Raw genomic sequence first — 13,464 nt, forward strand, 5'->3', positions numbered from 1 at the left:
TTGATGTAATATTTGTTCTACTTTTTCTTTTTTAACCAGTATGAATAACTGCATTTTGGGGTAATGATTGCTTTCAAGGTTCTTATTTTCATTTTTTAAGCTTCCATTTGGGGATATGTACATAAAATAATTTACATAATGGATCCTCCATTTTCAGTGAAGTTGGAACACTATATGCAGGGTAGTGAGCTTTCAAGCTCAAAAAACCAAATGCTAAAAGGATCTCCATCAGCAAAACTAGTCATTAAGTAGTGGAATGAAGAAGTGTGTACACTTCCCTTTAATTATATAAGAGGGTCTGTAGCAACCATGGCTATTTTGGATATTTATGGAATCTTTCTACATATTAGAAAAGAATCACATCCGAGAAGGCTGTTGAACCATCTTGAAACTTTACATTATTACATCACATCAAAGCTTGATGCCACAAAGTCATGTTGTTGGTGCATTCAACACACTTGTAACCTGAAAACAAATCCACAAAATTTGGAACCCAGCAGATAAGCCTAGGAAACAAATCCTTCTGGGCTTATATAAAAAAAACCATCCTGGAGCAAAAAACTATTCAAACTGAGAAAAAAGCTTCAAAGAATAAAATAAATCATTCACAGTTAATTAACTTTAAAATGTGCTGAGCACTTTCTCATCCTCTGAACTGACCTCCCTCTATGTCGGACATTCTTGGAAGGCTTTGAAGATAACTTGGTCTTGGGGCTTGGCAGGTCACCATTTTCAGAAGGTGTGGCATCTTTAATTGGTCCTGGCAGAGGAGTTGGTTCATGTATGATCAGGATGTCATCCTTGTTATGCTGGCCTAAATGCTGCTTTGCAAAATCAAAGCCTTTTACGCTAGGAGCTTGTAGCTATAGTGTAAAAAAAAGGGAAAAGAAAAAATGAAGATTATTAGGACAAAAAAATCAGCACTCCTGAGCTATGTTTGCAAGTTAAAATGAATCAAAAGGCCTGCAGAGTAATAGAACAATAAGTAAAATGAATAGAAATGTGTGCACGCTTGGGAAAGTGAAAGAATGATCCTAATAAGGAGAGTTTGAGGCAGCTCAGTGATATGCTCAGTTTGAATTTAGGTCACAGAAAATTAAAAATTCACGATGACTGCTGCTCAATCGACAGCTTTTTGAGGATATTTAATTGTCCAGAAATATCCCTGGAAGCAAAGTCATTATAAAATGACATAAACTAGAGCTATCCGCCTCGTAAGATCAAAGCTTTCCCCAGCTTGATGCTTCCAGAGTTATGGTACTTTTCCTGGAAACTGTAGTTCAGAGCTTCTGCAGAGCATCAATTTTAGGAAAGACTCATCCAAAGACATCTCATGGGGGGAAAAAAAGACTGAAAGGGATGATCTTTACAGGTCAAATTGTACTGAAAGATGAAAAAGACTCAGTTTCAGTGAGATTCCCACTAAATGTGAATATTGTGCTCCTGAAGGTAGACCCTCTTGTAGGAAATGACCAGGGTGAGCCCAAAGGAGGGGTCTAGCTCATCGTCAGTCTTGAGTCCCTTTGAACCCACAAGAGATCTAAGTCCAGGCTATCCAGCCCACCTTGAATTCCGCTGAATCTCATCTACCGCCAATTTGCTTTGACTGTTAGTAGTTCAGATTCTTGTAGAGAATGTTAGCATGCGATATGTAGTCATTTGAACTTCATTGCTCTCTGATCTCCCTAACATCTCTGCTTTGGTTATTTCTTGCTTCTGTAGCCCTTCATTTGCTCATACCATTTTTTCCTATACTAACAAAATCCACTTTTGCTCAAAGAGGAGTTAAGGTTCCCCAAAACATAGCAATGTAAAAAAAAAAACCACAGAGAATGCCCAGTTTAAAGGTTCTATTTGGTTTTTTTTTTAAAACCCACAATATTTATTTCTCAGCTAAGCATCAAAATGGCTCTTATTGAATCAAGTATATCACCATAATCATATTGTCACACAACCTCTCCCAACTGACACTGGGGCTGCAGTTTCCATAATGCTTTTCGTGCATACTAGTAAGTTGTAACATATCTGGAAGGTGCCACCTTGAAGAAGGTTATTAAAACTGGTCAAGTTGCAGAACATTCTACTGTCATGTTTAAACCAGCAGATGGAGATAAAAAGCTTTGAAGGGAAAGGTACTTTCTACTTGCTGTTATATTACAAAACATTATGATTTTAGGATAATAGCATAGACAATAATACAATCCCGTGAAATATCTGTTGACAGTGGTGATGTTTCTGGCTTTCCAATTAGGCAGCCTACTATATTTGAAAATCTATAAAAATAGCTAGTGTGCTATAGTTAAAATGCTGAACTTCAACCAGGGAATACCAGTTAAGCAATCCCTTTAGCAATAGCATTTAGACTTATATACCGCTTCACATTGCTTTACATCCTTCTCTAACTGATTTACAGAGACAGCCTATTGCCCCCAACAATCTGGGTCCTCATTTTACCCACATCGGAAGGATGGAAAGCTGAGTCAACCTTGAACCTGGTGAGATATGAACTGCCAAAACCCAAGCAGCCAGCAGTCAGCAGAGGCAGCCTGCACTACTGCACTCTAATCAATGTACCACCACAGCTTTACCACAAGCCACCACTCCCCCACACATCATTCTCTCTGACAGGGGTTGTTGTAGGGAGACCCAATATATATTGCCTTGAGCTCTCAGAGAATAGATAACATGTAAATGCAATACTAGATAATACATGCATGTACTATTGTTACTATTAATAATTAACAATGAACACATAATCTGTTAAACTCTCCCATCAAAATGCTATCCAATCCAGGGACTTCAGCACTTGCCATGAGTGACCAAAAAGTTGGAGGTTGATGGGAGTTGTAGTCCAAAATATCTACATGACAGTAAGTCAGAGAAGCCCATTGTAAAGCAAAACTATTGGCTTATCTCCCTTGTTTCCATTTATCCTTTTTGATTCAGATTGTGCATGATATTGGCTAGGAAGAAGGGATATCTCCCCTTACTCATTTTTATTGACTGCACTCAAAGGAAGATAGGCAGTTGATTCCTCAAATTGTAACAATCTGTGGCCCTTCAAGCTCTGCCAAAAGCAGTCATCTCAATCCATTAACACTTTGATCTTACTATGAATAATAAAGAATCCTTTTGTATAGTCAGCTGAGTCCAGAACAGCTGTTCATAGATATAGTTCTAAAACCAAGGATGCGATTCTCCCAAACAGCATTACTAAGATCTACAGGTAAACTTAGACATATGACAGATACATTTAGATAGGTTAAGGAAGTATTATGTATAAATATCCCAGCCCCAAGCCATTAAGGGCATTGCAAATTAAATTGTAACTCAAAGTGCTGAAATGGCTCAAACAGAAACTGCAATTCAATGAGATTACAGTACTGTATCTTGGTGGTTGAAGATTACTGAGATGCCTTTTGTAGCAGCCTTCAGCAATGACATATCTTTCTTTTCCTAATCCTGTATCTGAGGCTACAGAGTCCGATAGAGGATTAACAATTCAGAATCATCATGTCTGATGGAAGAAATGCATGCACCTGTAAGTAATATAATACATGCAGAGAAATGGGCCTTCTGAAAGAGATGTGTTAAAGAACATGAGAGTCACGATTGGGCATTGAATTAGATCTGTAGGTGTGGGGAAGGCAGAGAGGTGAGAGCCAATCATTAGCACATAAGAAGCCTCTTAACAGCTCCAAATAAATGCATAAATATACTTTCAGGTATTCATGATTTCACAATTTTTACTGTATAATTTCTCTTTATGTGTTACCTTGGAACGAGTCTTTCTTAAATCTTTGCACAATCTTGCTCAGGCTGACAGCCATAATTGAACTCAAGAGCAGCCAGAAGTGGCCGATTCAGAACCAAATTGGTATTGAAGAAACTTTTAATAAAATCCCAGTATTATGATTAAAGCTGTCTGGCTCTGGGGGCAGTGCTCAGCTGTTTCTTAGCTGAGGGAGCCAGTGTTGTCCAAAGACACTTCCATGGTCATCTGACCAGCATGGCCATACACCAAGGCATATGGAATGCTGTTACCTTCTCACTGAAGTGGTACCTATTTATCTACTCGCATATGCATGTTTTCAAACTGCTAGGTTTGCAGGAATTGGGGAAAGCAATGGGAGTCATCCTGTTGTGTGGTGCTCAGGTGTGAAGCTTGGGCTGTCAGCTGGGCTGTGGTCATATGTGGCAAGGATTAGATAATTCTTGCCACACATGACCACAGAACCCACCCACCCACCCACCCCCAGGAAATGTCAGTTTTCTTACCCCATGGGTCATATCAAAGTGCAGAGTTCCATACACAAATTATTACTAAAATGTGATAAAAAACACTTTAAAATGGAATTGGATAAAATACAATTTAAAATGAAATTGGAATAAAATACAATAATTTAATATATAGATAAATAAAATACAATGAAATTATATTTCTGTATCACCCCTACAATTTACCCCAATCACATATGCCAATCTCAACCGAACACCACTGTGTTAAATGTTATTTTCAGATTCTGGCTGCACATAAGGTAACTTGTTTTGATATGGGGAACCCACAAGGGAAAACTAGCTTCATAATTTCTTGACAATACATAGTAATTTGGCATGGATTATATATATAATTATTATATAGACAATTACTTATAAAGGCATACCTTGTTGTTTGTGTGCATATGAAGGTGTGTTTTATCTACACACTATATACACAGATCCACATAGAAAATGCCATTTACTCTATTCTGATACATATACTGACAAGAACACTTCCAGAGCAGGTTGCTTAATGAGAGAGCCTTTGTACGTTTGATCACAGGAATAGTAATATTTCAGCTCTGGCAGCTAATCTCTGAGCAGCTCTAGAGACCTGGTAAAATTGTCTTAGTGAATTATGACCTGGCAAAAATGCTAGTATACAGAGTTGAAGAAGACCGGTGTGCATGTTTGTGGGTGACAGAGGGATGTCAGGCAGGAATATTAAAAAAAAAAAAAAAAAGAGGAGAAGGGATGTTAAGATGGAGGGGAGATGCTTTAATTCTTGATGTCCCTTTATCATCTCCTCAGAAAATTACAGCTTACAAAGCAAAGGACTGGTATTGAAATGATCAGTGGAGATTCCCTAAATGATCCTAGTCTGAATATTGAACTCTATAATAATTGTGTTTACAGGGGAAGTATAGTGAATATTGATCTAGCTCCAAAAGCAACCTGACATTCGGTACCCTTATTCCCTAATCAACCCACCCGGTCAGAATATCTTGATTATGGGAATCCTATACAAATTGTGGCTTGAAATATAGTGTCAGACCTCCACTCATATTCCTTTTAGGATCTTTGGCCTGCCACACTCTCTCTTATATTACTATGCTGTTTCATTAGTGGGTAATTGGGAGGAGGAATAGTAAGGAGTAGAATGTTGTTGTCAAAATAAAACATTCCTTTCTAGAAGCCCAAGGTCATTCTTTGTCTCTGCACCTTTGCACCTGACCGGAAGTGGTAGGTGAAGATGCCAGCATGGCAATGGAAGATTAGACCATGTGATGTACTTATGGGTACATCAACTGGGTGGAAAACCTAGGAAGCTTTCAGATTCGGGTTTTCCACAGATGTGCCAACATGTCTCTCTTAATAAATTGGAACTTAGAGCAATGTTTTGCCTTGGACTCTGATTTAATTTTGGATGATATTTGGAATGCTGACATATAGCTGGCTAGAAAGAAGTGGTTGACAAGTGAGTTTCTTATCTAAATTTTATGTAATAGCCATCCAGGAAACCTGGCTAACTAAAGAGGACGAATTAGTATACCGGTAACTTCCAGGCTTTCAGGGATGGGCTATCCCACCTAAAAAAACAAAGAATAAGAGGTGATCTTCTGGTGGACTATGTATCTATATTAAGCAAGAATTGCAAAGGCAAAGGGGAGAAACCATATAATGAAGAGAAGTTCTCATACTTTCTTGTTGTGAAATTTGGATATGAGGAGTTTGAATTAATATTGGTAAATGTATATATTCATCCAAACACATCCCTGTATTATAACTCTGACTATTAGACGTTAGAAGTTATACTAGATGATATATTCATACTGTATCCTCAAGCCATAATTATATTGCTTGGAGATTTTAATGCTAAATTAGTACTTTTGAGTTTGCTCAAAAGAAAGGATTCCCAAAGGAATTTCTTGATAATCATCCTCAGTGGCTTTCTAGAGACAAAAGTAACACTGCTAGTCTGTTCCTAGTCTCTTTAATTTTCAAAGGTAGTCTTCAAATCTTGGGAGGTAAGGATAATATCTATATATACCCTTACACGTACCACTCAGTCCACTCAAGTAGCGTGCTAGATCTCTTCTGTGTATCAAGAGATAAAATTATCATCTTTTCAGAGGTTTCCCTATATTTAGGTCAAGGGTCTGCAACTTTAAACACTCAAAGAGCCATTTGGACTCATTTCCCACAGAAAACAAAACACTGGGAGCCACAAAACCAGGGTGGGAATGGCCAACTCAACATCACTTCCACCCAGTTACATGACCACCACTCCCAGCCATGCCTATCCAGGTTTTGTGACTCCCCATGTTTTCAGTGGAAAATGGGTCTCTCTCTCTCTCCTTTCTTTCTTTTTCTTTCTTCCTTTCTCTCTCACTTCTCTTTCTCATTTGTTTCCCTCTCTTTTCCCTCTCTCTCATTCTCTCCCTCCAGTTCTCTCTTGTTTTTCTCGCCTCTCCCTCTCTCCCTCCCCCTTCTCTCTCTCAATTGTGCAACTGGGTTGGCAGGAGTGAGGTCAAATAGCCACATGCGGCTCTGGAGCCATGGGTTGCCAACACCCGATTTAGGTGATGCCTGCTGTTATTCTTCAAGGGAACAAAGAAAGAATGAAAAAACAAGCTAATTACATGCACTCCTTAGTGACCTCTTTGCTAGGATTGCAATGAGAATCTTTGAGCCAGATTCAGAAATAAGTTTAGTCAGAATAAAACACAGTGATTTCCCTCACCCTCCTTTTGTTCTAGAAAAGAATGAAGCTTTGGTTTATGTAGTGTGTATACAACTTAGATCATACTCACAAATTGATGATTATTTTATGTAAAAGTAATAGTTACTAGTTCCAGATTTCTCTAATTATGTGCTTATTTTTACTTTGTTAATATTGTTAACAAATTGTTAATACTGTTAACAACTTAAACAAGCAGCTGACAGTTACCAGTAAATGACACTTTAAAAGTCTTTTTCATATTACCATATTTTTTGAAATATAAGACGCACTGGAGTATAAGACGCACTAAGGTTTTGAAGAGGCAATTTTTAAAAAAAACGTAGGTAGGTAGATAGAGGGAGAGAGAGGGAGAGAAAGAGAGAAATACAGTAGGTAGGTAGGGAGAGGGAGAGAGTAGTTAGGTAGGTAGGTAAAGGGATAGAAAGAGAGAGAGAGAAATCGTGACCCGTCAAAAGCGCGGTCCACAAAAGCGCGATCGACGAAAGCGCACATTTGACGTCATCACAGCGTGACGAAAAAAATTAAAAATTGAAATAAAAATAAAATTAAAGCAAGCCGATTCACATAAAGGTAAGGGTTAGGTTTAGGGTTAGGGTTAGGGTTAGGTTAAGGGTTAGGGTTAGGTTTAGAGCATTAGGGTTACGTTTAGCGTTACGTTAAAGGTTAGCGTTAGGTTTAGCGTTAGGTTAAGGGTTAGGTTTAGGGTTAGATTTAGGCTTAGGTTAAGGGTTAGGTTTAGGGTTAGGTTTAGGGTTAGGTTTGGGGGGGTTAGGGTAAGGTTTTCGCTTTATTTTTACATTTTTCGATCACAGCGCGATGTTTTCGTCGCGCTGTGATGACGTCAAATGCGCGCTTTCGTCGACCGCGATTTTGTCATCCGCGGTTTTGTGGTGGAACCGAGAAAAATAGAGAAATACAGTAGGGAGGTAGGGAGAGAAAGGGTGTAGTAGGTAGGTAGAGGGATAGAGAGAGAGAAAGAAAGAGAGAGAAATAGAGTAGATAGGTAGGGAGAGAGAGAGTGGGTAGGTTGGTAGGTAGAGGGATATAGAGAGAGAAATATATATATATAGAGAGAAATACAGTAGATAGGTAGGGAGAGAGAGTAGGTAGGTTGGTAGGCAGAGGGAGTGAGGGAGAGAGAGAGAGAGAAATACAGTAGGTAGGTAGGGAGAGAGAGAGTAGGTAGGTAGGTAGGTAGGTAGATGTTTCCAATGTATTTATCCATGTGCTGGAGAAGGAAATCGCTGACAATCTGCAGCACCTAAGACTTTGTTTCTGCTGGCACAGCACTTAATCAATGTAATTCTCATCAATCAGTTAAAGAGGTTTCCAAAAGGGAAAAAAAGGTTTTTCACTCTGCAAACCTCCCCAAAACAGCCCGTTTTTTGAGAAAACAGGCCCGTTTTTTTTTAAAAAAAGGCATGAATAGCCTTGGGGTGTGGGCCCCCCAAAAACAAACCAAAAGCGGCCCGTTTTCCACAAAAACTGCCCCGTTTTTCATCAAAAAAATTGCATGCATAGCCTTGTGGAGCCTTATAGAGTGCTGCTAGGGGCTGGGGGGGGGCAAAAACAGCCTGTTTTTTGCCCATTTCTACCCTCCCCAGCCCCCAGGAGCTCTCTGAAAGTCTCCATAAGGATATGCACGGCCATTTTGGTGAAGGGTGCCGGCCTTTGGGAGGCAAAAAATGCTGTAATTGATGTATAAAATGCACCCAGATTTTCAGCTTCTTTTTTGAGGAAAAAAGATGCGTCTTATACTCTGAAAAATACGGTACTTAATTTATTGGCCCAAATTATAAGACGAATCAATCGATAAAATAAAATAAAAACCGTTAGAGGAAGAAGGCCACAGTCCTAACCAACTCGAAGGTTGGGTATAGACAGGTTGGTATGTCTGACAACTGATTTCCAATGAAAGTTAATGAATTAAAAAAAGAACCTTTAAAGTTAGGATTTTACATAAGCATGGCTGTGTAAACGCACAACCAGACTTTAACAGTCATCGACTATATTGACCCCTCAATTTAATACATTCAATTTACAAGCTAAACATGGAGACAATAAAACTGTGGTTATTTACAGATGTTGCTGCTGAGTTGTTCTAATTTTCCAAGGAAACAACATTCTTATTCAGTATGACGATAGAGATCACATCTAGTCAAAGCTCAGTGGGGAGCTTTGATGACTCATAGCAGAGTGGATTATTAACATTTTATGCGCCTTTTATGCAACTATTCAACTAAAAAGGCTCAGAGACATTGGTCTGAGATGAAATCACTGAAGCAATAAGGACTATTGCATTACTTCCATCTCAGGAACTCAGTCCCATGTTTTATGTTGCTGCTTTTCCAGCAAGAGCCAAGGTGGCGCAGAGCCAAGGTGGCGCAGTGGTTAAATGCAGCACTGCAGGCTACTGCTAGATCAGCAGTTCAGCGGTTCAAATCTCACCGGCTCAGGGTTGACTCAGCCTTCCATCCTTCCGAGGTGGGTAAAATGAGGACCCAGATTGTTGGGGGCAATATGCTGACTCTCTGTAAACCGCTTAGAGAGGGCTGAAAGCCCTATGAAGCGGTATATAAGTCTACTGCTATTTTCCTCCCTCCAAATAGTTTCCAAATAATTCTGACTCATTTTCCCCACCTTGAACTATTTTTAACTTATTCCTTCCGACTGTGTCCTGAAAGCAGTTAAAGACTGTTTCTACTTCTTGCAAAGCAGGGTTTATATACACTTCTTAGGTACAGAGTATGTAAAATACCCCCTGTTGCTTTAACATAAAAATAAGAATAAAATGAAAAGGTTGATATATTCTGAGATTATTCACTTTCAAGATTCGAGATTTCTTTTTTGACTGATGGTCTCAAAACATCTTGAAAGGTTTTTTTGGGAGGAGAATATTCTTCAACCCAGAAGACTGTGCCTATTGCTAAATCCTGCAGCGATGCCTTTCTCATTTCAACATCTCTTGAGCTAAATCTAGAATATATTCCAGATTGGGTGTTGACATCACCTCTGAGATTTCCAAATTTATCCAACAACTGAAAAGGATAAAGCACTGGGGAGAGCTGATTCCGACTAATTACTAAAGACATATTCAGACTGGTTAATAATAATAATATATATTTATTTATACACATAGATTATTCTCTTCCACTTCGCCAAGATTGAATTCTATCAATCATTTATAAAAATAGTCAAATGTATCTGGCCAATTATCATTCAAGCAGATGGTTTCAAGAATAATTAACAAATTGCATGCCAGGCATCTCTTTTAAAAAATTAGACAATTGGTTAGTAAAGGACAATGGCCTGCCCATAGAGCAGTTCAATTTTATATTTTCAATATATCCTTTAAAAGGTATAAATAACCCAAACATCATGTGTAAAGTTCTTTATCATTCCAATTTGTTATCTAATAGGAGCCACTTTATCTGAGTGTCTTACTTCAGGAGTTTTAATCTCCAACCCCCACAAGATTCAGTTTAAAATCCCTATATCAATTTTGACATGCTTCAGCTAAATACATTTTTCCAATCTTGAGAGGACTGAAATCCTCCTGCCATTGATTTATGCTATACTGATGGGTACCATAAGTGGGATGACTTTTCACAAGCTCATGAAATGCAATTAAATGCATAATGCATTCAAAGTATTCTAGAGCCGTGGTGGTACAATGGCTAGAATGCAACACTGCAAGGCTAATTCACTGCTCACTCCAGGAGTTTGATTCTCACCAGCTCAAGGTTGACTCAGCCTTCTAGCCTTACAAGGTCAATAAAATTAGGACCCAGATTTGGGAAGGGGGCAATATGCTGCCACTGTAAACTGCTTAGAGAGGGCTGTAAAGCACTATGAAGCAGTATATAAGTCTAAGTGCTATTAATATTGCTTTCAGAGATAGTATGTTACCAATGACTTATGGGCACTTCTCAAAGCAGTTTGGACAGTATTTAACTTTAATAAATATAAAATAGCTACTTTTAAGTAAAGTAAAGGTACCATTTAAGCCTTATTCTTAGACTGATTTCTATTTTAGCACAACTACCGTAAAGCAGAGACAACACAAGCCAATGGTGTAAAAGTCATAGAAGTGAAAGCTATTGTTGATTTTCCTTCTTCCCTTCTGTTACAATAATGAAAAGAAAAGCTACCCAGCTTTCCAACAAAATCACAATCACTTTCAACTTCACTCATTTTTCCCATGATTAATGAAACGTAGTGAAAATATGAAATATGAAATGGAGAAAAACACTTCTCAACAAACCAATTCCTATAAACAGGAGGACAGTGATATTTCCAGACCTATCAAATTGTGCAAAATGGAACAGCTCTCAGATCTAGCTTCCTCATTATAAGTCATATATGTCTAAAAAGAAGGCTGTAGAGTCCATATTATTAGAGGTAATAATAATGCTTTTATCATGCAGGTGAAGGTTGGTCTGAAAATATGAACTAGATCAGCACCAGGCAACCTTTGCATCTATATTTAACCTTTTGGGGAAGATGGAGAGGAACAGTGAGCAAGGCCTTACACAAAATGGGACAGGCCGTGTCACTTATGAGTGAGACCAAGATCATCCATACATTGGAGAAAAAATATTGCCTTTGATTTACCTGTATTGTTCCTACTTTAGGATTTACAATACAATGATTGAGCATCTCAATTTTGTGACTCTATGTAGTTCACAATACAAACATAAAAAGAAGAAATAATAAAATATTACATAATAATCCGGATATTTGGTACACAATTTCCTTCTCAAAATACACTCAATCAATAAAAAGGTATCGTTTTTCAGCAATTGCCAAAATTTTGTGACATAGTTAGAAGGTGTTCTCTCTTTTCTAATTTCTTACAAATATTAATATTAGATGTATACAGTAAATTTATTCTGTTAAATAATACACAGACTTCACAAAAAGTATGAATATTCTCTCTATATGTCAAATGTTAATTAATGACAACTAATTTTGTTAAGATGCAATAGGTTTCCTTATTCATAAAGAATTTTCTTGATATAATTTTAGAAGGTATTATCTATTACACAACAGCCTTGCAAATTCTAGACCTGGGATCACAAATGTTTAGCTTGCATTCTGCAAAATAAGCATTCTATGTTCTTCCATTTATGAACAGATAATGGCAGCCATATTATAAGAGTACTCTTAATAGTTGTTAGCAAGTCACAAAACACCCAGGCATTTTAGAACATTCCCACATTCTTACCTTCTGACGCTGCTGTATGTTGCTCATGGTATCTGGTTGAAACTCAAGTTTGTCTGTGCGGCAAAGTTTCCAGTATAAAATTATGATTATCAATAGCACCACAGCTACAGGGACTGCAACGCCAACAATAATCCATAGATTATTCTGTGATTCTGGAGAAGGTCCTTTGACTTGATCTACAGCTATCAAGGGGATTGGGAAAAGGTTAGCACTTATGTACCAAATTCTAGAAGTGTTTAATCATAGTGTTAAAACATTAACATCTAAAATATATTTATCAGACATGAATATTTAGTACTTTAGTCCCTGTAATCTCTCTGCCAACCTTTTCCAACCGATATTCTCCTGATGTATGAGAGAACTGCCAGTGAGATAAATATCCTGAGGTCAAAAGGAAGGTCAGAAGCTATTCAGAGTTTGTGGCTATCTACTGCAATCTTACTTCATCTATTCTTACATCATGCTAATAACAGAAATATTCCGTGTCTGGGAATCAGTCAAAGTAACTGCAATGGCTGCAGGATGAAAACAGTCTTGACTTGAGGGTCTTTGTAAAGTCTAAGCTATCTGAACTAAGATTCCCCCTTTTTTTGATCCATTGAGAAAAATTATATCCCAAAAAGACATGTATTAGGAAATGTACTTGCTCAGCATGTATATATTGTGAGAAGTTATGTACAAACATTTTATGAGTTTTCATGCAGACTGAGAAAGATGGAATAAATTTATGCATAAAAAATGTGATGCACAGCACCGAGTTTGCCATATTTATTGGAATATCAATGTCAATAATACTCATTGGCCAAACTAGACAAGGTGCTAAAGGGCCTACAGTCAGATTTCCTTTATATACTGTTCTTGTTGTGTGACATGGTACCTATAGTTTCTGAAGGGCATCATTGAGGGAAAGCCTGTTTAGGGAGGTAAGATTAATTTCTGCTGTGAAGTTAGTCATGACTATGGAGGAGTTACTGTCAATCAATCTGACAATCATTACAGAGCTACTGTAACAATCAAATTACAGGGAAGGAGAAACCATATCTCCTACCATGAACTTCTGGAAGAAAGGATGGTATCCACCTAAAATAATAAAAGAAAAGTAAATCTTCCCCTAAAGCAGGCATGGGAACCTAGATTCAGTTCAGGGGGAAATCCAAGCCAACTCAGGCAGCTAGTGGAATGATATTAGGAAATGCTGCTTAATGAAGTAACAGCCCTAATAATGTTCTCTCCT

General features: G+C 37.9%; 1 protein-coding gene across 4 annotated transcripts in view; it reads right to left on the bottom strand.

Moving 5' to 3' along the window:
* The window catches only part of KIAA1549 (KIAA1549 ortholog), a 120,848-nt gene that overhangs the window by 24,861 nt on the left and 82,523 nt on the right, over positions 1-13,464 (bottom strand). For all 4 annotated transcript variants that reach the window (XM_087723018.1, XM_087723020.1, XM_087723017.1 and 1 more), the window contains exons 10-11: positions 12,231-12,412; positions 661-863 (exon numbers count right to left, since the gene is read on the bottom strand). In XM_087723018.1, coding sequence (XP_087579144.1) covers positions 661-863; positions 12,231-12,412 — 385 coding nt within the window. The remainder of the gene's footprint in view (positions 1-660; positions 864-12,230; positions 12,413-13,464) is intronic.

Source organism: Thamnophis sirtalis, unplaced genomic scaffold (assembly GCF_051295495.1).
Source record: "Thamnophis sirtalis isolate CommonGarterSnake01/CBP01778 unplaced genomic scaffold, rThaSir2_p1.2 scaffold_9, whole genome shotgun sequence".
Lineage (NCBI taxonomy): Eukaryota > Metazoa > Chordata > Lepidosauria > Squamata > Natricidae > Thamnophis > Thamnophis sirtalis.